Here is a 25,228-nt window from a genome sequence, read left to right as displayed (position 1 = left end):
AAGGAGCCCTCTTCCTGCTGGCTGGGGCTTGCCCCACAGAGCAGTTCTTGGGAAACCTCCAGCACGGAACTGGCCGGGGCCGCCTCCTTCCACAGGCTTCCTCTGGAGCCCCCGCCTGGAGCCCCCACCGCCACCCCCCTCAGGCCAGCAGAGGCGCTCTGCAGGGTGCCGCAACAGACCGCGCAGAGCTCCAGGTCGATGTGGGGCTCCCGGAGGAGGAGGAGGAGGGCTTGGGAGCCACAGGCCGACTCAGCGACAGGCTGCTGCTGCTGCCACCGGCAGGCATCGCTGCTGCAGAGGGCGGTGAGGGTGGCGCGGGCGGCAGGGCAGGCCTCCCCCTCGGACTGTGCCAGGCCTGCAGCTCCCTCCAGGTATGGCCGTTGGAGCGCTTGGCCTCCTCCTTCTCCCAGGTGCCTCACCTGCCAGCGCAGGCATTTCAGCTGCACCTGGACTTGCTCCAGCTCTCGCTCCACAGTCAGAAACTCCCGGCGGGTGACGAAGCTTCTGGGGGGAGAAAGAGCAGGTGGGGAGAGCAGCAGCGCCCGGCAGGCGAGGGGGGCAGCGAGCAGGAAGGTGCCCCCCCCCCCCAGAGAGCCAGCAGGCTCCTCACCTCTTGCCCTGGGCAGCCGCTTCCCATGCCAGTCCAGACTCCTTGGGGGCGACCTTGGCATAGCCGTCCGGTAGGCTCACGCCCCCTCTACCCATCCCGGGCCTCTTGCCTCCTTGGCTAGCTAAGCAGAGAGCGCCACCTGCTGGCCTAGGTGCCCAGCGGGTTGTCGGAGCTGCCTCCGAGCTGGGCCTGGCTGCTGCTGGGGGTGCCCCCTGCCTTGCGCTCGGGTCCAGGGACTCTGCCGCCCCTCGGGAAGGTGCTGGTGCTGCTGGAGGGGAGGAGGGGCGGCTGGGGAGCTCCGATGAAAGCAAGGAGGATCTTGCTGAGCTGGGGGGAGACCTCGAGAGGGAGGGGGAGAGCCGCTCCTGGCCATGGGGGGGCCCGCCTGCTGTCCGGGGGGAGGGCCTCACAGCTGGGTGTTGAGCAGCCCTGCAAGAGAGGGAGGGAGACATCGGGCAGAGTCAGGCGGAGGGAGGGAGGGAGGGGTCCAGCCTTCCACCTTCCTCAAGGGCAACATTCTGCCCACGACCGCCCACCGGCACTCACCCGAGTCTCCCCAGCTAGCATGTTCGGCACAGCACAGGAAGGAAGCCGGACTGGTAGGCGACATTTTTTAATGTACATATTTTTAAGGATGTTTTGCAGCCCCACCCCTTCCCCTGTGGAGAGCTCAGCAGGCAGGAAAAGGCTAGCCGGGCACCACTGCCACCCAGAGCTGAGCGCAGCCAGCAGCCCTTTGGGAGAACTCGCTGCCGCCCTGGGCGCTCTCTGAGCCTGGCTCTGCCGCCTCCCCTCTCTCCTCTGCTCCTTGCAGCCGGGGCCCTCTTCAGCTGCCTGGCAACAGCCCCCCCCCCCCGCCTGCCAGCTGGCTCCAGGCTTGCTGCCCCAGGCCTTGGGAGGGGGGCAGAGCGGGCAGAGGGCAAAGGAGAAGCAGGACAAGGGGCAGAGGCAAGCAGCAAAGGGGGTGCAGGATTTAGAGAGCGGCTGTTTCTGGGAGACGCACACTGCTGTCTTCCCACGGGCGGCCCACGCTCCCAGGAGCCTGCCTGAGAAGAGCTCCAGCCCAGCGAGTGTTGGCATCGGTGCTCTCGAGAGTGCCCCCCCCGGCCCTGAAACGGAAGAGAAGGGCCACAGTCTGGACAAGGGTGGGTGGGAAGCAGGTGTGTGCAGCCTGGCAGCTCATGGGGGGGGGGGGTCACCCAAGAAAACGGAGGGACAGAAAGCTCCAACTTTCCCAGTTCCCTTTCTAGACTCAGACGGCTTGGAAGAGAAAAGATCCAGCAGCGGCTATTGGCCCCCAGAGCCTCCAGGCTTAGAGTCAGTCTACCTCCGAAGGCCTCCTGCAAAGGGGGGGGGCGGAAATGGTCCTGATCCAGCCGTGCTCTCCTCGCCTTCCTGGCCCTCTGAGCCCACCTTAGTCGTGTCAGGCGCCTCCTCTGTTTTGTGCTCCCTCCTGGCCTGGCAGGCAAACGAAGCCTTTTCTGAACCCCCCCTCTGCTCCCCAGGGCCTCCCACCCCACGGGGAAAGCAAGGCCTCTCTGCTCTGGCTGGCCTTCCACTGCCCCCCCCCCCCCGCTGGGCACTTCGAATGAGAACAGGCCTCCCCACCTCACCAGAACTCCACACACAGAGGCAGCACTGGGCAGTGCCCCCTGCTGGCTACGGCCCTGCTCTGCTTCCTGTGACTCGGCTGCGAGCCCAAGTCCAGCTCCCAGAGTCCGAGGAGGAGGAGACCCAGCCTTCCTCAGTGGGAGTCGAGGGCCGCCAGCCTGTGTGCCCCCATGCAAGCCCCCTCATGCCAGCGGTGCCTTCATGCAAGGGAGACCCAGAGAGAGGCTTCACTTACTCTTGGAGGAGTAGCCCCCCGGCCGGCACTCTAACCTCATGGCCCCCGCCTCCTCCCTCTCCTCCTCCAGCCTGGAAAAGAGAAGAGGCAAGTCGCACCTGCCCCACCACCCCCAGAGCCAAGCAAAGGCTCACTGCAGCCCGGCACTGTCTTCACCCGCTGCCACAACCCCGGCGGGAAGGGCATCTCCCAGCAGCACTCAGGCGAGAGCCTCTCACAGGCCCGGCAGGGGGGGGGGGCGCTCTTTACAGGGAAAGTTCCCTGCCATTGTTTGGTGAATGCTTATTCACACAAGAACCGCCCCATCAATCGCACCCCCCAGAGAACCTAGAAGGAACTGTTGCCCTCTGGGGAATTTCCCCCCAAAAAACAGAACCAAGCAGGCCGTTCTTCACCTCCTCCCTCATCAAGCCCCTTGTCGTAATCCGCATCGGGGGCAAAGTAGGGGCAGCACTCTTCCACAGGAGCCCCCCCCCCCCTCAACCTGCAATTCTTTGAGCCTCTGAACAGGGGGCAGGGGGGGCACAGAAAGCCAGGCGACGAGAGTGTCCCCCAATGGTGCACTGCCCCACCACCGATGGGTGCCCGTGCCTCCAGTCTCCCCCCACCCCACCCCTGCTCACCCGGACCTCTCGTGGAAGCACTTGAGGGGCTCCGGATCCGCCGCGCAGGGGGGGTCCTCCTCCGGGAAGCCCTGCTCAAAGGCCTTGTGCTTGTGCCGGAACTCGATGACGGTCTTGGTGTAGGAGTTCAAGGTGGTGACCGAGGCGGCCATGCAGCACGTGAACGAGCCCCAGGCCAGGCTGGGAGGAAATGGCAGGCCTGGAGATGCTCCACAGGCAGAGGCCACGCCCACCCCGCCCCAGCTGCTCCCAAAGGCCCCACCCCGGAGGGAGGGAGGCTCACCAGAAGGACCAGCCGTAGTCCCAGGAGTGTGGCCGCCAGTCCTCCGGGCCCAGGCTGACAGTCACTTGGAACACTTGCGTGTACATCATGTGTGCCACCATCCCCAGCAGCCCTGCGGAACGGAGGCACGTCCTTGCGTGAGAGGAGCAGATCACTCAGAGCGGCCTCCCGGGGAACCCAAGCGCTCATCTGGGCTGCTCTGACCACCACCAGCAGCTCCCTCGGCTCTTCCACACATCCGCATCCCCCCCACCACACCCAGGAGTTCCCAGAGACTGAACCTGCCCCTGAAGTGGGTGTGCTGGGGGGACGGATGGACGGCCTGCTGTTCCCAGTGACAATTGGCTGCCCATATTTTCCCTCATGCATGTTTTATTATACGGATGGTTGAGGAGCACAGTTGTGGCAGATCAGTTAGTGCCGAGAAAATCTCTGTTAATCTTGCAGGAGCCACGAAACTTTTATTTCGGCTGCCGAAGACTCACGTGACCTGTCCCTTCAGACACACACAGTGCAAGTCCTTTCCTTCACACCTGCAGCAGCCTCCAACTGATGCAGAGCCCTGGTCCCTCCACATCAGCCCAACTGACTCTCCCTCCCTCCGGGAACTCAGGCAGAGACTGGCCTTTCCCGTCAGCTCCCCCCTGATCCTTTTTAACTGGAACTGCCAGAGACTGGACCTGCTGCCTTCTGCAGGCCAAGCAGACTTCCCCCAGGCCCAGTTCTTTTCACGCCCCCCCCCCGGTCACCCGCAGCCCTACCTGACAACACCGTGAAGACAGCAGCAAAAGCGTTGAGCTTCAGCCCATCGATCAAGTTGTTGGAGCGCGCCAGTTCGAGGCACATGAGGCTGAAGCCGACAACCAGCAGAACAATGTAGAGCACTTCGGAAGCCACCGACAGCCACAGCACCCCTGCAAGGACAACAGGCCCCACTGGTACATGGAGTGACCCCTCAATCCCTCACCGGAGCTGCTGGGTCCCATTTGGGACTAGCCCCTCCCCCAACCCGTCAGCCCAAAGAGCTGAGCACCAAATCCTGTGAGTCTCCCAGCTGGAGAGGAGGCAGGATTTGTGCCCCGGGGGGGGGGGGGTGGCAGCGCAGTGGACATTTTGTTCAGTGTGCACAGGCTTAGAGGAGGGAACCGTAAGTTAATTGTTTTAACACACACACACTTCCTATTGATCTTGCTCAGCTCACATCCCCCGCATTCAACATACATCTAAAAAACCCTTGGAAAGGAGAGAGAGAGCAGCTGGTCTCGCCACAAACCCACAAGTGTCTGAGAAAAGGCCAGCTAAGGACTCCCACGGGGGAGGGGGAGCAAGTCAGAAAGACACCACAAGACCTGGGGGGGTCACACTAGCCCCTGAGCAAGGGAGGGACCCAAGCCACACAGCAAAGGAGCACGACTGAGCCCAGCAGCACGGCAGGAGGAACAGAAGAGGCCCAACGGAACAGGGCCCTGAAGCCGAGCACAAGAAGCCAGGGGGGCTGCTGAGACGGCTCAGGGCAGGGGGGGGAGGTGCAGCCTGCCCCCCACAACCAACGCAGAGGGGAAACAGCACTTGCTCTTTCTCTGCAGGCTTAGACTGGCCAGGAACAACCCCCGCCCCCCAAAAGCCCACCCCTTCGAAAGGCGAAGACTTTCTCCCTCTGATTTGTGAGGGAGGCGTTGCCATCTGCAGAGACAGGAGGCTCCAAAGGCCCCCCACCCCGAGAGAGATGGCCTGCCCAGGGGTCCACGCAGAGCCCCTCTTACCTCGCTCGGAAGCTGGAGCCAGGTCAATGAAACTGCGACATTTTTCACCTGGGAAAGAAAGAAGAGAGCACATCTCAGCTTTGCTGGCCTTCTTTCATCTTGACCTCCCCACCAAGGCTGAGCTCCCCAAAGAGATCATTGCACCGTTGTGCCCAGCCCACCCCCACCCCGCAGGAAGAGGGGAGACACCCCCTTCTGGGCTGCCCTTTCTCTGCCTGTTGGCCAGCCTTCTTTCAGGACAGCCGTTTCCACCTGGGATGGGGAACAGCACATCTGCGGGATACCAGAAGCATCCTTGGCTGGGGGTGGGGGGGTAGTTAGTGTCAGCAGAGAACAGTTCAGCCCCAGGACTCCTCTGAGCAGCGCTCTGTTCAGCCAAACTGCCCAGAAATGCCACCCAGAGCTCTCACTTGGCGTTCCTGTCCCATCCAGCCTGCCCAGGGACATCAGACAAGGGCAGCCCAGAGAGCACCAGGCAACAGAGCCGCAGAGTCAGTGGGAGCAGAGAGGGCTTCTGGCGGGGCGGGGGGGGGGGAGCCTCCTTCAATCAATTGATGTTGCTCTTTAAAATGCCTTTTCTCGGGCTCTGTCATCTGAGCTCACAGAGGCCAGGCCACTTGCCTGCCTGCTGCAACCAGAGCTGTGCCCAGACAACTTGGCTGCTGTGTGGATTAGTACCAGGAGTGTGGCCGCCCCCCCACAGCCACGGTCCAAGATCCAGCGTGGCGCAGTGGCTACAGACCAGGTGCAGCCCCCCCACCCGCCCCCGTGCAAGACAGTGCCTGTCAAGGGCAGCCCCATGGATTAAGCACAAGCTGCCCCCCCCCCCTCGGGCTGGGGGATCAGCCGAATGAAAAGTGGCTGGGAGACAGCTGCCAAGAGACCCCAGCCAGACACCCAGAGCCCAGCAAAGGCCATTTGCTCCATTAATGCCGGCCGTTTCATTTCAGAGCAGGTTGTATAACTGATCTGCAGCTAAGCTGTTCCGATCTGATTGCAGGCGGCCCTGCCACGCTCTGCCTTTTCCCAGCCACCCCCTCTGCTCTGCCCCAGCTGGGATGGAGGCGGCGGTGGGGGCAGCAAGAGGCACCCAGGCCCCCCCCCCCCATAAACAGGCCAGCCACGGGGCAGCCTCTGCCCGGGAGGGGGGCGCGGGGCTCAGGCATCCTGCAGCTGTGGGCCGGAGGAAGGGGCCACGCAGGGGTGCAGCGACCCTCTCCCCTTCTTCTCTGCAGCCGGGGCTCCAGGCCAGGGGGCGGGGGGGGGGTCGTCTCACCGGGGGCGTGGAGGTTCTCCTCGCACGAGTACCAGATGCCGGCGTGGAAGGCGCGGAAGAGGAAGCGGTCGTCGCCGGTCTCCCAGCTGTAGCGCACGGGGGGCGGGCGGCGGCCGGTGTGGTTGGCGGCGGGGCCGGGCTCGCCGTCGAGGAGGCAGTTGGTGCGGCGCAGCGGGCCGCAGGAGGGCTTGGGCACCCGCTGAGTCCCCTCGCACCAGTGCGTCGTGCCGAAGGCCGTGGCCGAGAGGAGCAGCGCCGCCAGCGTCAGCCCCGCCGCCAGCACCGCCCGCGCCCGGCGGCCCCCCCGCCGCCCCCCCACGCCCGGCCCCCCGCTCATGCCGCCGCCGCCTCCAGCCGCAGCACCGAGCCGCCGCCTCCTCCTCCTCCTCGGGCCCGGCGGGAAGAGAGAGAGGCAGGCGGCGGCACGTGGCGGGCCCAGGGGCGGGGGAGGCCCGCTCCGGAGGAGGCAGCTGGAGACGCAGCCCCCCCCCCTCCCCTCCCCTCCCACCAGGCCGGGCCGAAGCTCCGCTCCTGCCGCTTCAGGCCACGCCGGCGCCCCTCTCCGCCCCCCCCAGGGAGTGGAACAGCAACCCCCCCCCCCTTGCCCTCGTTTGCCTGCGCTGCGCCCCAGCCCTCCCGCCACGTTCGTCGCCTGCCGCCCTCTTCCCCCTGCACACCCCCGCGCAGTGGAGGCTTTGGGCTCAAGGGCAGAACGTTGCAGTTTTCAGTTGCATTTTGAATGTGAATGTAATTTCTGCCCCCCCCCCCGCCCGAAGTTTGCAGGCCCTCCAACTTTGATGCCCCCTGCGAGACTGATGAGTCAACTTTAGGCCGTTCCCTTCCCACGGAGGGCTTAGTGGGGGGCGGGGAGGGTTTTCACTGCAGGGCCCATTCTGTGGCTGCACCCCTCACGCTCTCAGGAGGCCAGAAGTGCCCGCGGGCTCAAAAAAGCCAGGGAGAGACTGGCTGCTGTCAGAACTTAAGAACTCCAGGCAGATCCCATACTTAGTTTCCAAGCTAGGATTTTATTAGAGAGAACTAAGAACTGTTAGATACAAGGTACAAGATAACAGTGATGGCGAGAGCCAGCACTGGCCCAGTTTTATATAGTAAAACAAACAACCCACAAAGCTTTAATTCACACCGTTACAGGCACATCTGTCTTCCCACCAGTGCTATCAGCAAAGACGTTGCCTCCTTACTCTGAAGGCCACACGATTCGGCTTCAAAGGGTGTCAGTGTGAGAAAGTACAGAGATACAACATTATTCAGTCTACAGCCCCCAAATACTTTGGATACCATCGGGGCAGGGTTAACTACTACTCAGGCACTTCAGGTTAAGAAAGGTTACAATATGGGGTCGGTCTGGTTCAACGCTCAGGTCCACTCTATGCATACTTGCCAACCATCAATTATACTGGTTCTACATTAAGCTAGCAATAATAAAGTTACAAGTTCTGACATACTGCCCCCCCTAAGCGCCCTCCCCCGGGGGGTGGCGGCTTGGGCTTGTGCGGGTACAGCAGGTGAAACTTTTTTAACAATTGCGGCGCAGCTACGTTCTGAGACTTGACCCATTCATCACAGCTCGGGGGGAAGTGCTTCCACCTGATTAAGTAATACAGTTTCCCCCGTTTGACTTTGGAGTCCAGGATTTCGTGGACTTCATGGTGACTCTGACCCCTCACTGTCGTCGGAGGGGGCGGCGGAGCCCTGGGATGGAAGGACGTGGCACCAGGGTCTTTCCGGAGTAAGCTGCAATGAAAAACAGGATGGATTTTGCTTAGAGACTTGGGCAGCTCGAGTTCTGCAGTCACCTTATTGATTACTCGTTTGATCCTAAAAGGCCCAAGAAACTTCAACGCAAGTTTGCGGCAGGGCTGAGGAAGGGGGAGGTTTTTTGTGGACAAAAAGACAGTGTCTCCCACTCTCAATTCCCATTCAGGAGAGTGTTTTTTATCAAACTGTTTTTTGTAAGCCTTTTTCGCTTCCTCCAGGTTCTCCTGAATTCCCTTCCAGCTCTCCCGAAGGCCTTCCCACCATTGTTGGCACGATGTGGGTTCTGAGGGGGTGGCAGGGAGGGGAAGCGTTGGGAAAGGCTTGCCCTCATAGCCATTTATGATTTGGAAAGGAGAGGTTTTAGTAGAGCTGTGAAGGCTGTTGTTGTAGCCGTATTCAGCGAATGGGAGTAGGTCCACCCAGTTGGACTGTTGGAAGTTAATGAAACAGCGGAGGTACTGTTCTAGAAGGCTATTAACCCTCTCCGTCTGTCCGTCCGACTGGGGGTGGTAGGCTGAGCTGAGGCCCTGCTCAATACCCGCAAGTTTGCAAAACTCCCGCCAGAAGTTGGCAACGAACTGCGTCCCGCGGTCGCTAATGACCTTGTCTGGGAACGAGTGTAGGCGTACAATGTGTGTAAAGAAAAGTTGGGCAAGTTTTTTAGCCGTGGGGAGCTGCTTGCAGGGGATGAAGTGGGCTTGTTTGGAGAATGTATCGACCACTACCAAAATAACAGTTTTGCCCTGCGACGGCGGGAGCTCCACAATGAAATCCATAGACACTACCGACCAAGGCCGGGTGGCTGTTGGGAGGGGCACTAGGTGGCCGGGAGGTTTACCCCCTCTTCGTTTAGCCATCAGACAGGTGGGACATGAGAGGACGAATTCGGAGACGTCTCTTTTGAGCCTAGGCCACCAAAACTGTCGGGTAAGGAGATTGAGGGTTTTGACATAGCCGAAATGGCCCGCCAGGCGGCTGGAATGACAATGCTCTAAAATCTGCTTGCGGAGGGAGGAGGGCACATAGATCTTTTCGTTGTGCAACAGGAGGCCGTCCTCGCTTTTACGGAGGTTCGGTGGTTGGTCTGCTTCCCGAGCAGTCTCCGCAACTAACTGAGACAAGAGGTCTGGCTCCGGGGGACCGATCCTCTTCCCGGAGCGGGTGGTGACCCCCCCCGCGATGGCCGAAGGGGGGATAAGGGAGTCCACCACCTCCTCGCGGAGGCTCTCATGCTGTGGCAGGCGGGAGAGGGCGTCCGCCAAGAAATTCTTGGTACCTGGGATGTGTTTCAGTACAAAGTCGAATTTGGCGAAAAACCCAGCCCACCGGATTTGTTTTGCAGTCATTTTGCGGCGCCCGGTCAATGCCTCGAGATTTTTGTGGTCAGTCCAGATTTCAAATGGGACTCTGGCCCCTTCAAGCCAGGAGCGCCAGGTTTTCAAGGCAAACATGACTGCAAAAGCCTCCTTGTCCCACACTGACCAATTTTTCTGCTCGTTCGAGAACTTTCGTGAAATGTAGGCGCAGGGGCGCAGAACCCCGTTGTCCCCCCTTTGCATTAATATGGCTCCGACGGCGGCGTCGGAAGCATCACATTGAACCACGAAAGGTTTTAACTCGTCAGGGTGGGCCAACACGGGCTCCGAGGTGAAGAGGCGTTTCAATTCTGTAAAGGCTTTTTGACACTCGGGCGTCCACGTTAGGCGCGCGCCCGGCTTTTTTGCCTCTGCCCCCTTCCCCTTTGTTTTAAGGAGCTCCGTAAGGGGTAACATGATGGTGGCGAACCCCTTTATGAAGTCGCGGTAAAAATTTGCGAACCCGAGAAAACTTTGGAGCTGTTTGCGGGTTCGTGGGGGCTCCCAGTCTAGCACCGCTTGAACCTTTGCTGGGTCCATTGACAACCCTTCCCCCGATACTCGGAAGCCTAGATAGTCTAGTTCAGTCTTGTGAAATTCACATTTTGATAGTTTGGCATACAACTTGTGCTTGCACAGGGTGCTCAACACTTTTCTGACTAGTGGTACATGTGACTTGAGATCTGGCGAATAGATAATGATGTCATCAAGGTACACCACCACCCCCTTAAACAGGAACTCTCGCAGAACCTCGTTGATAAAGTTCATGAATACCCCAGGGGCCCCCTGTAGCCCGAAAGGCATAACCAAGTACTCAAATTGTCCTAGCGGGGTATTGAACGCGGTCTTCCACTCGTCCCCCTCCCTGATGCGGACTCGGAAGTACGCGTCTCGGAGGTCGAGTTTTGTGAATATTTTCCCTGTGGCCACAGTATTCAATAGGTCCTTAATCAATGGGATCGGGTAGGCATTAGACATCGAAATCCCGTTTATCGAGCGAAAATCTGTGCAAAGTCTAAGCGACCCATCCTTTTTCTTTCTGAAGAGGACGGGGGCGGCATGGGGGGCTGTTGCCGGTCGTATGAACCCCCGCTTCAGGTTTTTGTCCAAAAATTTGCGGAGTTCCGCTTTCTCCGCCCAACCCATGGAGTACAGTTTCGCTTTTGGCAGTTGCTGCCCCGGGATCAGTTCGATTGCACAGTCCGTGGGGCGGTGAGGTGGTAACTCATCCGCCTCCTTCTCACTAAAGGCCAGTTTTAAGTCCCGGTATTCTTTGGGGATCGAGGCGACCTCCTCGAGGGTGAGGCAGGCTCGCTCATTCCGGGGAGGCGGATGCGGCCCCCATTCGGGGCGCCAATGGTGGTGTTCGCACCTCCAGTCCGGGAATCGGACGATCTGCTCCTCCCACCTTATGTCTGGCTGGTGGCGGGCGAGCCAACCCGAGCCCATCACCACATCAAACGAGCAAGAGGGGGCAATTACAAAAGTTTCGATCCCCCAATGCTCTTCGGTCCCAACGGGGACCGCCTGCGTTTCTAGCTTACATGGCTCTCCCCTCATGGGCCCCCCGTCCATCTGCTGGAAAAGCATGGGTAGCGGGAGGGGGGACGTGGCTAATCCTAGCGCCTCTACTAGGCGGGGGGTGATTAAGTCCCGGTTGCACCCCGAGTCGATTAGTGCTCGGGCATGCATGAACCGTTTTAGGTTCGGGTTGAGAAGGGTTACGGCCATAAACAATAAACCCCCAGTGGCTCTCACCGTGAGGAGTGCCGGCTGTTGCTGGACCTGCTTCGCGGCACCCATTAAAGCAGGTCGTTGTCGTTTCCCGCCGACTCGGTGTCGTCCGACTCCCCGGTCGATTCTTCCACGGTTTCTGGTTCGGCGGTAAAATCCTCGTCAGTCGCCAAGGTGGTGGCGACGGAGCCCCGTCCGGGCTCTTTCGGCCGACTACTCTTTTTCTTCTTGGGCCCCGATGCGGTTGGCCTGGCTGTCGGCGGGGTGGACCCCGCTTTGGCTGGGCAGTTGGAGGCGAGGTGGTCCGGGTCGCCGCACCGGTAACACTTTCGGGCAGTGGTGGGGGTCGAGGTTGTCGGGGCCCGTCGCCCCTCCGCCTTGGTGGGTGTGGATTTCAACCCCTTCTTCGCCAGTTGCTGTCGGCGAAGCCCCACGTGCTGGATGTTGGTCTCGACCTCTCCGGCTAGCTGGATCCACCCGACCAAGGTGTCGGGTCGCCCGTGGCTGTAGCAGCGGTCGAGGACGTTCGGGTTCAGCCCGTTACAAAAAGCAGTATATTTCATAATCTCGTTCCACCCTCTCACTGCCGCGCAGTAGCCCAGGAACTCCGTGGCATACTCGCGAATGGATCGGTTGCCTTGTTCGATGCGCTGGAGGGCTGCGATGGCTTTCTCCTCGCGGAGCGGGTCGCCGTACTGGCGGAGCATGGCGTGCAGGAACCCCGCTACAGTTGCTAGCTCGGGCTTCCTCGCGGTGAACAGCCCGACGTACCATTTGCGGGCTGGACCTCTCAGTCGGGACGCAATGTGGTACACTCGGCTGGCTTCGGTCGGGTAGTCCGCACCCCAGTGGGTAAAGAACGTGTCGCACTGTATGGTGAAGTACTCCACGTCCTCTGGGCTCCCGTCGAATGTAATTTTCAGCTCTCTCCCCCCCCCTGCGACCGGGGGTGCCGCGGGTTGGGGCACCGGGGCCGGCAGGGCCGGTAGGGCTGGTGCAGCTGGGGCCGGCGGCGCTGGCGGTGCGGGCACGGGGACCGCCGGGGGCGCCGGAACTGGCGGCGCCGGAGGCGCTGGGACCGGCGGCGCGGGGGCCCCCGGGGCCGGAGGCGCCACTGGTTGTGGGGCCGGTGGGGCTGGAGCGGGCACCACCGGCGGCGCGGGAGCCAGCGGGGCCGGTGGAGCCACGGGCGGTTGCCCCAGCGGCAGCCCTCCCACGGGGATCCCCAGGACCGCCGTCTGCAAGGTGCGGAGCTGGTCGTAGATCGCGCCTAGGTTCTGTTGCATCTCCTCGGCCATCATAACTCGGGAGGCGTGTACGTCGTTGTGAATTTCCCGTACATAGTCGAACAGGTCGTTGCGGAGGCTCCGGACCGGGTCGTCCCCGCCTCGCGGTTCTGGACCTTCGCCCTGGTCGTCGTCTCCGTCTCCGCTTGCCCCGTCGCCCAGCATACTTCTGTACCGCTGCTCCGCCGCGTCGATCGCCGCCGTGGACTTCCGCGGGCTCCAGGATCGGGGTGCGGCGAACGCGTCCACCGAGAAAGGTGCGGGCACCTTAATCTTGCGCCTCACCCCCGTCACCTTCGGGTCGAGCGGCGGGTCCTCCGTTGGAGTGGTGGGCTCTCCGTTGTCTGGAACCTTTGCAGCCATCGGGCCGGGTTTCCAGTTCAGATAAGCTCCGAAACAATGGGGTCACTGTTATAATGTCAGAACTTAAGAACTCCAGGCAGATCCCATACTTAGTTTCCAAGCTAGGATTTTATTAGAGAGAACTAAGAACTGTTAGATACAAGGTACAAGATAACAGTGATGGCGAGAGCCAGCACTGGCCCAGTTTTATATAGTAAAACAAACAACCCACAAAGCTTTAATTCACACCGTTACAGGCACATCTGTCTTCCCACCAGTGCTATCAGCAAAGACGTTGCCTCCTTACTCTGAAGGCCACACGATTCGGCTTCAAAGGGTGTCAGTGTGAGAAAGTACAGAGATACAACATTATTCAGTCTACAGCCCCCAAATACTTTGGATACCATCGGGGCAGGGTTAACTACTACTCAGGCACTTCAGGTTAAGAAAGGTTACAATATGGGGTCGGTCTGGTTCAACGCTCAGGTCCACTCTATGCATACTTGCCAACCATCAATTATACTGGTTCTACATTAAGCTAGCAATAATAAAGTTACAAGTTCTGACAGCTGCAGCCCCCAAGGGTCTCCTCTTGCCTGGCCCCTTTCTCTGGAGCTGCTGCTGCTGGGGACTGAGCCTGGGACCTGGCTCTGCCCCTGAGCCTCCAGGGCCCCTCCCCTCCCCTCCGGCAGGAAATGTGTTTGGTCCTCCTTGATGCTGTGAGCTTTCTCCTGCTCAGCTTTCGTGGCTCAGCAGCAAAACAGCCATCCACTTGGGGCGACATCCCTCACAGCATAATTCCTTAACTGAAGGAACGGAGAAATAGCAAGAGAACAAGTGAAAAGATCACCGTTAAAACTCCCCTCCCCTCTGGAATGCGAGGGGCACTTTTCAGTGAGGGTCCTCAAAGAAGGCCCTTCTTGATGCTGCTTTGGTGTTAAGGAGCAAACAGAAGGTGGCCTGATGCTCACAAAAGCTGTCATCCAGTGGCCAGAGCTGGCCTTTCTCTCCTCTCTGCTTCTGGCCCATGAGGTCTAGAGCAGCGATTCCCAAGCTTCTGGAGCCACCGGTCCAGACTTACGTGGCATGGCCACTCACTTTAAAAGCTGTAAAGGCAGAAAATGCAAAGCAAGAGTCTTCAGGCCTTTCAGTGCAGTTGCTTCTCTCCTCCCCGGCATTTCAAGTGGGAGCTCAGCCACCCGTGGCTTTAGGACGTGGCAGGCAGGCGGCCACTGGCTGAACTCACCTTTTCCTCACCCCTGAAGCAGCTGCTGCCCAGGCAAAAAACTCCGGTTTCCCCGGGGGATACCAAGCTCCACTTAAGATTGGCTTGGGATGCTTCAGCCAAGGGGAAAAGGCCTGTCCCACAGTCGGCCCTATGGAGACACAGGGCCAGGGCTCAGGCGCTGGAAGCAGGGGACTTGTGCATAAACTGCTTGAGAAATGCCGTCCATGACTTTGCCTCAAGGAATGATGGGGGCTGCTTCACTCTGATGGAGTGGCCTGGCAGGGAAGGGAAGGGAAGGGAAGGGAAAGCTCCTCTAGAAACAGACAAAAGGAACCAGGGTGGGGGCTCATTCCAGTTCCCTCCTAGTGGCCCAGATCACCAAGCTAAATAATGCTGAAGATTAGGTCAGCAATGCCCAGGCCTCGGATCCAGCGGGAGCTCACAGGAGCACAGCTCCTGAACCTTTTGACAGCCCCACCTCCTCCTTCCCACCTTGCCCATTGAATAGCAGGTGCAGCTGCATAACAATCCCTGGAGGAGCTCCACCAGCTTTTTTTTCTACAAAACGATCTCTGGCGATGCCTATAGGTTTCTTGTCAGAAGTCATCTCTATTGCTTTTTAAAGCAAATTTCCTCTCTGAAAATGAGACAGCATTGATAGTTGAGTTTTCTCCAGAGGAAAGGGGGCTGAACCTCTCTTCAAAAAGTTATTTGAGAAATACAGAATCACTACTTTCTGCAGTAAACACCTCAAAGGCAGAGGGAATGAACTAAAAAATTCTCCACTGGTTCCCAGTTAGCCAGCCATAGAATTATAGAGTTGGAAGGGACCTCCAGGGTCATCTAGTCCAATTCCCTGCACAATGCTGGAAACTCCCCCTAAATTCACAGGATCTTCATTGCTGTCAGATGGCCATCTAGCCTCTGTTTAAAGGAAGGAGAGCCCACCACCTCCTGAGGAAGCCTGTTCCACTGAGGAACTGCTCTAACGGTCAGGAAGTTCTTCCTAATGTTGAGCCGGAAACTCTTTTTAATTTCAACCCGTTGGTTCTGTCCTACCTTCTGGGGCCACAGAAAACAATTCCACACCATCCTCTATATGACAGCCCTTCAAGTCCTTGAAGATGGTGATCATATCAGCTCTCAGCCGCCTCCTCTCCAGCTCCTTCAACCTTTCCTCTCCTCTCCCAGCTCCTTCAGCCTTTCCTCATAGGACTTGGTCTCCAGACCCCTCACCATCTTCGTCGCCCTCCTCTGGACCCGTTCCAGCTTGTCTAGATCCTTCTTAAAATGTGGTGCCCAAAACTGAACACAGTACTCCAGGTGATACTCCAGTCCTCTACAGGACTAAGATACGAAATACATCTGTGAACAGTTGTAATTTTTTAATTTGGAAATCTCATCCCTTCAGCTGGGTGCTCTAAATGTTAAACTGGAGCAGGCAAACCCCCTCTCAGCAGAAGGAGGCCTCAGAACACTTTGGCTTCCAAGGTGGGTCGAAAGGAAGGGGGGGCAGTGCAGGCCGTCTTCCTTGCCGGAGGCTCGTGTTCCGCGCAGGCTGCCCTCCCAGCCCAGCCCCAACGACGGCAGGAGAAACTCAAAACTCTTCCGTTTGGAAAATATTTATTGGATATGTGGCATTATACAACCTGAAAACTGTCAGAAATGAGGATTTCCTACACCTCATCTGCAAACCAGAAGGTAGAAAACCGTCAGTGTAGGAGACAGAAATCGACATCCAGCTTTGCACGGGGAACTCCCCTTTGCCACTAAACAGAACTGAGAGGTGAATGAGAGAGAGAGAGAGACGGAGCACACAGAGAAGATGGCTAACAGTCCTCGCCTGCACCACAAAGGCACGGCGGCTCCAGCGCCACGCAGAGGCCTGCTGCATAGGGCTGCCCGGGCCAGGGATACAGACGCTGCTGCTAGAGGAGCTGCAGCTCAGGCAGGATCTCAGGGGAGGCTGGAGGCCCTCAGAGGCAGGGGAAGCAACACTGAGCACCCCACCCGGGGGGGCCCTCAGGGCACCCCGGCAGCTTCAGGGCTTCAAAGGAAGGACCTCTCAGACTACAGGCCGGTGGGGGGGGGGGGGCATGTGGGAATGCAGAATGCAGCTCTGATGTTGTTGTATAATTTGTAAGTAATTCTGAATGTGAATCTTTGAACCTCTTCTGTGTGAGCTCACGAAATACTTCTATAACCAGTGGTACCGAATTCTGCTCTGCGGAGAGGCTGCAGATGAAACGTGCCGTTTGCACACCCTCCTGGCACAAGGGCCTTCTTCAGAACAGGGAGGCAAACCCAGGCCCCGGCCTGGCAGCTGCTGCCACTTCTAGCAGTCGGCACTGGCCCGAGGGGGGAGTGACTGTGGAGGGAGAAGGGTCATATGATGCGTGGCACCCTGAAGCAGCAGGAACCCAGTCTTGGGGCTGCCTTCCCAGAACAGCTCTGCAGACTCCAGGGCTTCCTCAGATCCAGCCAAGAGCGGGTGCGCATCCCCCCACACACACACACACTGCTTCTGGGTTCAAGGCTAGTTGCAGCCAGCAACTGTATGAGAACACGTTCCCTCAAAAGAGCATCTTAATGGAACTTGTGTCTAAACCGTACTGAAAGCACAACCATTTAAAATGTACAGACAGGATAAAAAATGATTGCTTTATAGTGGAATGCTCTCAATAGAATGGTATAGGCAAAGCAATGGCTACCTTAGAATGATCTTCCTTCCAAAATGTTCATTTCAAACTCTCCCAAAAGGAATTCGCCTCTTAACAGCGGGCCCACCAAATCCGGGGGTTCCGACCCAGATCCCTCCCCCCAAGTCTGAAAAGAGCCCAGGACTTCAGAGATCCAGACAGAACTGGCGGGGGGTGGGGGGGAGAGGAAGGCTCTGGCGGCTCTGCTCTGTCGAAGCAGGAGGACGCCAGGCCTTGGGGCAAAGGGAAGTTTGCTTGCGGGGGTTAAAACTGGCCAGAGTCCAGACATTCCAGCTTCTGAGGAGCCTGCTGCAGCAACTGCCTGGATCCTGTGTGTGGGGGGGCACCATGTTGCTCTGAAGCAGCCAAAGGACGCCTGAGTCCCATCAGGCACCTTGAAGACCAACATTTAATTCTGGGTAGAAGCTTGTGTGTGCATTCAGGTATCTTGAAGAAGTGTGCATGGAAACTGCTGCCCAGAATTAATCTTTGCTGGTCTTAAAAGTGCCACTGGACTCAAACTTCGTCTGGATATTGAGGGAACCAGGCATTCAGTTGAGGGAACGCATACAGGGTGCTTACCTGGGACTCGCGTTATCCAGAGATGCTCTGCAGAGGCACCCTGTGGGCTCCACCTCTGCCCAGAGCACCCATGAGAGACTTCTCCAGGAAAGACCCCCACGGCTCCCCACCACAGGGGAAGAGCTGCTCAGTTCTTTGCTTGGGACCAGGCAGCAGCAGCCTCAGGAGACCTCTGTTGCCAGGAGCAGGGCAGGCTGTGTGACTGCACAGATGACCACCTGGCACAGCCTCCCCTCCTTCCTTGCTTCCGTGCAGGCACACCCATTGCGGAAGACTAGCAAGCTGGCTTACCTGGTGATAGGAACAGCTAAAGTTATCCTTTCATTAAATCTAAGGCCCCACAAAGGTGGAGAGCTGCACCCATGTAGCTGAAGGGAGTCTCTCTACCAAAAGTAGTGGCCGCTGCTCTCTGGGCATGGGCCTTGACGGCTGTCAGAAACAGCTGTGCACCGCTTTGTAACATTCTGATCAGAGCCGGCCTTGAGGGATGCAAATCACCATCCTTCTGAGTAGAATAATCCCTTACAATCCTGAAAAGGTGCAACAAGGTCTTGCCACACTCTCTTAAAGAGACCAAGCTTGAGTGAGTCGGCCTGAAAATTTTAGAGGGGGAAAGTGAAGTGGATGCTACTGTATAGCTAATCCATCCAGCAGCTAAGATCTGCAGAGCTTGAGTGGTTTTTCTTCTTCACTGACAAGAGTCAAGGAAGGAAGGAAGGAAGGAGGGAGGGAAGGAAGGGAAGGAAGGAAGGAGGGAAGGAAGGCAGGCAGGCAGGAAGGGAGGGAGGAAGGAAGGAGGGAAGGGAGGGAGGAAGGAAGGAAGGAAGGAAAGGAAGGAAGGAGGGAAGGAAGGCAGGCAGGCGGGAAGGCAGGAAGGAGGGAAGGGAGGAAGGAAGGAGGGAAGGGAGGAAGGAGGGAAGGGAGGAAGGGAGGGAGGAAGGAAGGAGGGGAGGGAGGAAGGAGGGAAGGGAGGAAGGAAAGGAAGGAAGGAAGGAAGGCTGAGTGTCAGGGGGGTCAAAGGCTGCAATTGAAAGCCCCAGTGAATCCGGACCACTGCAGAGCTGACTTAGCACTGGAGAGGAATTAGCAGAAGGAAGGGGGTGGGGAAGACCAGCGTCCACAGGGGGCTGCTCCACAGGAATGCAGAAGGTCCTTGAGCCATTCCCTCTCCTGCCATCTGGTAGTCCCCGCAGTGATTCCCACGGAAGGAACAGGTGAGCTCAGCTTCGGGACACATCCCAGGGTTATCTGTCAGCTGTTTCATTACTGAAGAGTCCCTCTCCTCCCTCCAGCAAACAACAGAGCTTCACTTCTGTGGGTCAGCCATAGCTCTCATAGGAGTTGTCCTTGAAAGGGCAGCTGCTGTGAGAGCCCTCTCAGCCCCACCCACCTCACAGGGTGTCTGTTGTGGGGGGAGAAGATATAGGGGATGGTGAGCTGCTCTGAGTCTCTGATGCAGAGAGAAAGATAAATCTGCAGTCTTCTTCTTTCCTCTCCAAGGGGAAGGCTTCTCGGCCACAGAGCTGACCAGAAGGCTCAGAACGGCAGCCTGCGATGTGCCTTCAGGGGCTGCACTGGTGAGGCAGGCAGGGCCGCCTCATCTGGTCGTTGTTATCATGGGGAAACACTGGCAGGGAGCTGTGCAGACAAGAGCTGCAGAGAACAGAACTTGCAGCTCCTGGGCTGAGGGTTCTGTGGAGGCAGAATGGGGCTTCTGGCCCAAGGTCACCTGGCCAGCGTCCCCCAGGGCCTACGGGTTACACCAGCACAGGACTTGCTGGCGGGCGGGGAACAGAGTCCTTGCAGGACAGTAGAGTTGAGTCCCAGCAGCACCTTAAAGACAAACGGGGCTTTTTGGGGGGGGGGGGGGAGAAATGAGCCTCCAAGAGTCAAAGCTCTTCTGACTCTCTGACAAAGGGAACGTTCACTCTTGAAAGCTTCTATCCCAAAAAATCTTTTGGTCTCTGCAGAGCTACTGGACTCAAAACCTCACTCTTCCACCCAGACTGCTTTCTTGGAAAATGTCTTCTTAGAAGCAAACCAAACTCCCAGTGAGAAAAAATGCTGTCCTTTTCATCCCCACCCCACTTACTGCCCTCATCTGCAAAGCTAGTGGGGGGGGGGGGAGAGAGGCTGACACACTCCCACATGCAAAGAACTGGGGGGGGGGGGTGTTCCACTTCCTGGGGCAGAGTCTGCATTTCAAGGGGCACTGCAGGCTTTGCCCTCCTCCTTCCCCTCCCCAAAGGACACTTGCAGGAGACACACCAATAACCATCTCCTTTCCTAGCTGGGGTTATGGTCTGCATAGGAAAACACAACTTTTGCTAAGTGCTCCCAATTATAGCTGCACTCAATGAGGAAAGAGGCTGAGGCGGTCCACTTCTACAATGGGAAGGTGCAGTCCAGTCTACCCTGCAGTGCAACCCAAAACAGAGCTGGAATCCAAGTCCACGGAAGTCAGTGCTCAGATACACCAGAAGGGAAATGTCTTGGGCATTCCAGGGTCACACAAGTATTGCGGGAAACTGGCTTTCCTAAACCCAACTACATGGCTTGTTCTTCTGTTTCCTTATTTCACATTTTTAATCTTATTTCAATATTGCTTGGGTGTCAATTTGTCAACCAAACTGGAATACTGGCAGGGTATAATTTGGCTCTAAAAGCATGCAGCATTTGCCCCTAAGTGTGTTAATATCAAAACACAATGGCCACAACACCAGCCACATCAGAGAGAGGAGATTTTTTTACTTGCAGCTGCCTTTAATTTCAAGCAGCTAACCCAAAATCCACTAGTAATTTACCCTGGACAGTCGTAATTATCACCTGTTCCCTGCAAGTGAGGCATGCGCAGGTGGTGAAGGCCATATAAGTCTTTTTGAATGCAGTAGTTTCCCCACACAACACAATACCGAATGCCAGAAGCCCATTTGTGAAAGGGGCCAAGGGCTGGTGACCCAAAGGTCTGCAAGCAAACTGCACCCCTGAAAAGAGCAAACCATGTTAGGAATTGACACATGGCGGCAGATGGCTTTTCCCAGACTCTCCTACATTTGGGAAATAAACTTCAGCACTGGAAATAGTTTTAATGTACTACTGGTTACAAATCTGCTGTAATCTCAGAGATTATACGGATTTTGATCAGATGCATCTTTTGCCATTGTTTGTATCGCCAACGAAACATGTGCAGGCTATTTATAACCAGCGGCTGTATTGAAAGGCCAGCCTCAGCCCACCCGGCCCCAGCAGGCAGTGGAAAGGCAGCCTCCGTCCAGCCTCGTTTTACCTTTAATGGGATATTTTTTGCTTCCCCCTTGATGCCCAAAGCACAGATCTGAGGGCAGCTATCAACTGCCAAACATATTAGACCAAACGCTACACCAAAGGTGGATTTCCAGGAAAGCCGGTCTTCGTGGAGGCTCTGCAGCTGGCAGGTGCCTGAACAGAAGCACTGCCTCCGCAAAATTAAGTTGCTTCCAAGCCCTCCCCCAGTGATCCCTGCAGGTCGAAGTGCTGGAAACTTTGGAGCAAGGTGAGGCACCTGCCTGCAGCTCAAACGCTGCCTCCGTGCAGCAAAGGCCTCAAAGAGACTCTGACCATTCATCCCCCACCTCGTGGGGCACCGCGCTTGTCACAGAAGATGAGCAGCTTTTCAAAACCAAACACAAGCATTCGACACAACTGTGTGACAAAACCAAAACTCTGCATTTTTTGGTCACTGTTCTGAAGAGATTTTCTTAGAGGGTTCTCATTCTTGCCTCACACAAACAACCCTTCCCTGCCGCAAAGGCTCACAGGTTCATCTAGCTCAACATTCCCAACGATCAGCAACTCCCCAAAGCGAAGAACTGTGCGAACGTAGCTACCTGGGATCCTTCTAAGTTGCCCCTTCAGGTATGGGAAGCCCAAACAAGAAGCCCTTTCTCTCGTTTCTACAGAGGTGGCTTTCTGACTGGGGTGGGGGAACTCTCCCTGCAGAACCCCCTTTCCAGTCGCACAAGGCTGCTCTTGTGCAAGGAGCAAGACGGGCCCAACACCAGAAGAGTGGCCTCTGCCACAGAGGAGAGCCCCATGGAGGAGAGGTTTGCATCCAAGCCATTGAATCACTGGCCTCAACTGTCCTGAGAAGTAGCCCATCTGCCCCTCAAACGGCTAGAATGAGAAGGTGGAGGGGAAAGAGGGGGGCACAACCCTGCAGAACTTGGAACTCTGATCCAAAGCCCCAGCCTGTGTGGAGGGAAGGCTGCAGGCAGCCGTCTCCTGCAGGGTCCAGAGGTAAGAAGCTGGGCTGCACGATGCCTTTCAGTTTGTTATGGCTTTGGCTTTTTTACTTCTGGTTGTACTTTATTACAACTAAGCTTTAAAGCTGTTGTTTCAAAGGCCGCTTTGGAGCCTTCAGTTCAGGCGAGTGCAAAGTCAGTAGGAAGTCAGGTCTGGAGCGGCTCTTTGCCCCACAGGGACTTCAAGGCAGGCTCATCCAGCTACGTCTAACGTAACAGGGTGACCTGGGAACAGAGGAAGCACCTACACCATAGACTGCTCCTCACTCGATAGAGGACACTGCCTTTCCTTCCATGTTAAATTAAAAACAAAAGAAATGGCAAAGAGCAGCAGATCACACCTTCACAGAAGTGATCTCAGATATGTCACATCAGCAAACCCCTCCCTGCCAATCAAAGACTCCTTCACCTCTCACCCCCCGCCCTCCCCAGACTTGGCGCTGCTGAGCAAAGCAGGAGCTGCAGCCGGGCTCTTAAATGTCTGTCTCCGTGGCTGCTCCAGGCCAGGAGAGCCACAGAAGCGCCCGCACTGCCACGCCCTTCTCTGCCATCCTTCTGAACTATGGGAACTGGCAGGACAGGACAGTCTGTGAGGCAGCACAAGGCTTGCAATGAGCCACCCAAACCCCAAGGAGCTCTTTCTCTTCTCCCCCCACCCCCGCCCCGCTTTGTTTTCTGAACATCCAGCCAGATTAGGATTTCTTGAGAACAATTCTGTATTACCTGTAGGCTAAGGAGAGGTGTTTGTTTTGGGATTTCGCTCTGGACCCACGTGGCTCACGACAAGAGAAAGCCCCGTGGACGTGCCCCTGACCCAAGAGACCACCTGACTGCCCTGCGGAAGACCGGGGGGTGGGATCCTTCTCAGATGCCTTCATGGGGCTCTGGTAGCCGGAGGCCTCCCCATCACTCCACTGAGGGTTAGGAGAGAAACACTCCTGCCCCCCCCCCCCCCCGCAAAGTTACATATTTGACTAAACTGCAAGGGAAGCAGAACTATGCATTTAAAGAGCCGTCCCATATTCAATGAACTGCTTGAAAACACTAAAATGGCCCCAGTGTGTGTTCATCATGTGAACTGGAGTGAACTCCTTTGCTGGTTTTGAAGAGTCAGGCGGGGGTGGGGGGGAATATAATTGTTTGACATTTTCTTGTCCTTCCTCAAATGTAGCAGAGACAAAAGGCCTTTCAGAGAAGACGGGCAGACCAAGTTCCCAAGATCTATCAGAGAAACTCTGTTTGCTGCCCTTCACTGAACTGGCCCACCTCCCTGCTCAACGATGCTGGTGCTTTTCTGTACCTTCACAACATTTTCCCACTCCTGAACTCCTCTACAGCAACTTCTCTAATTAACGCTAAAACTTAGTTTCTGTTTTCCCAAAAACAAATGCTTCTAAAGTAAACCCTGTACTCTTGGAGGTCAGAGACGCTACCACTTAGTCTCTAGTCCCAGCTTGGCAGAGGCAAACTAGACCACAGTTCAGAAGAGTTACAGTGTGCCTCTTCTGGATTCATTAATGCTGTTTCATTTGTCCTAACACAGTGCTTTTTTAAGGACACATGGCAACATAAAGAGATGTAAGGTGCCTGAGTATGGGTGCCACTTCCAAACAAGGAAGCTTAGATTTGACTTTCCCTGGGACCATGCACTATATTTTGAGCCATTCCAGCAATCTCAAATGACCCAGAGCAAAACACAGTGTCTGAAAACAGTCAAGTTTCTAACTGCCTGATTTGTAGGCCAACAGGATAGGACACAGGGTCCTATGCATGACAGAACCTCTTTCCTATCCTAGTGAGAGCATGTACCATGAGCACCCAGACACAGACAGAAAGACATGGGGAGGTGGTCTGATCCAGGAAAGAGTTAGAAGCAGGAACAGCCCCCCTTCCGAGTTAGGGAAACTGTGTTTTCTTTGCCAGCTTGTTTTAATTGTTCAGATTCCTCATGGCTAGAACTGTGACAACTGAAAAATGGGAACTGGTATCAGGTGAGAAGTTCAAACGGCCCCTAAGCTCAGTTACTCACAGGCTGGCTTCAGTATCCTTGGATGAGCAAGAGCCACCAAGAGGGAAAAGGAAATCGCCGCTCCCATGGAACACTCATCCCTTTCCAGAAGGCCTGGCAGTGGCCTTCACCTAAGCCATTTCTGCCATGAGAAGCAGAAACAGAGGCCCTCATGATTACTAGAGGTAAAATGACACCAAGGCCTCCTGAATTAATGAATGCCTCCCAAAGATGAGAAACAAAACTTCCTGATTGGACACGTCTTTCTTTCCCCACTGATGTGCTCTGGACTGATTTTCTTCTCTCCCTCATATCTACACTCTGTCTCTAGTGCAGTAATGAAGGGCGAGTACTCAGCCAGAAATCTGCTCCCCCACCAAAAGCACTAGCAAGGGCTTGACTAGAACGAGGAGCAGATTAAAATGCTGTTTGAGCAGCTATTGTCAGTGATGCAGATGATGTAACGTCAGAGATGGGGAAGCCTTTGAGCCTCTTTGTTCTAGGGATGCACCTGATGTCTACACCTAAAGGGCTTCACCTTTACATAAGGCTGGTGCGACTGCAAAAAGGGAAATGACAAAACTGAAGCTGTGTGACTGGCCTCAAAGTCGGGCAGAACATACAAGATGGGTGAATTCAGGACCACAAAGTGCAAGACGAAAAGTTCCGGGAAACACAAATGCACACATGCCATCACCACCTCAGGAGGGTTCAGAGAGCAGCGTTTTCTAAACCTCTCATATTCCAGAATAGCCAGATCAGAGTCTTGCAGCAGGAGGCGAGTCCTATGGCACAGGTGAACTACAGCACAAGCTTTGGAAGGTTGGAAGTTGCTTCCTCGGCATCTGATAAAGGGCCCCCCCAACCCACAAAAGCTTATACGACAACAAATCTGTGACTCTCTAGGTGCCACAAGGCTCTTGATCTTGCTTAGCTTTTTTTTTAAAAAAGTCCTCTAAACTTACACAAAAGCAGACAAGGTATTCTGTTCTCCTTCCACCCCTCTGTGGCAGACTTAGGTTTCAAAAAGACAGCATCTGTATGAAACAGCTGGCTTCACTGGAGGGGAACACACTTAACCCTGCTCCAGGCATGTGCTGGCTAGACGGTAAAGACGTATGAGCAGAACAGCCACAACGGACTCCCTGGCCTGTGAGGCAGGGAACCCAGCCTGGCTTGTGCTTCTCAGCCTGGCCTGACTTGGCCTTCCAGCAGCTGCTACAGAAACACAGACGGGTGTGCTTGCCAAGTGACTCTTGGCAGCTCAGAAGTTCACAAACCTTCGTCACCAATTCTGCCAGGCAAAGACAAGACGTGACTGTAGAGACACCTGGAACTGGGTTTCTGATTATACCAATCAGTAACCATACAAACTCCAGCATTCCCACAAGGACAGATTTGGCGGGGGAGGGGAGTTTTTACCCCAAAACTCAGAAACTCACCTAGATAGGAGTAGAAGCACAGAGCCCCCACATCCCCGGCTAGCATCAGGCTCTGTCACAAATCAGGGCACACAACACACTCCAGTGCAAAT

General features: G+C 56.5%; 1 protein-coding gene across 1 annotated transcript; it reads right to left on the bottom strand.

The window, feature by feature from the left end:
- Nucleotides 1–1,004: 1,004 nt before the first annotated feature.
- On the bottom strand, nt 1,005–6,738 carry GSG1L (GSG1 like). Its single transcript, XM_060260661.1, has 7 exons — nt 6,402–6,738; nt 5,126–5,173; nt 4,124–4,276; nt 3,363–3,474; nt 3,086–3,259; nt 2,457–2,527; nt 1,005–1,039 (listed from the first exon to the last, which is right to left on the bottom strand). Exons 1-7 carry the CDS (start codon nt 6,736–6,738, stop codon nt 1,017–1,019), a joined length of 918 nt encoding a protein of 305 aa, XP_060116644.1. The 3' UTR covers nt 1,005–1,016.
- Between the last annotated feature and the right edge of the window lie 18,490 nt (nt 6,739–25,228).

This window comes from Heteronotia binoei, chromosome 20, assembly GCF_032191835.1.
Source record: "Heteronotia binoei isolate CCM8104 ecotype False Entrance Well chromosome 20, APGP_CSIRO_Hbin_v1, whole genome shotgun sequence".
Lineage (NCBI taxonomy): Eukaryota > Metazoa > Chordata > Lepidosauria > Squamata > Gekkonidae > Heteronotia > Heteronotia binoei.
The sequence above is the reverse complement of the archived record's forward strand: the minus strand, read 5'-3'. Positions and strand labels throughout refer to the sequence as shown.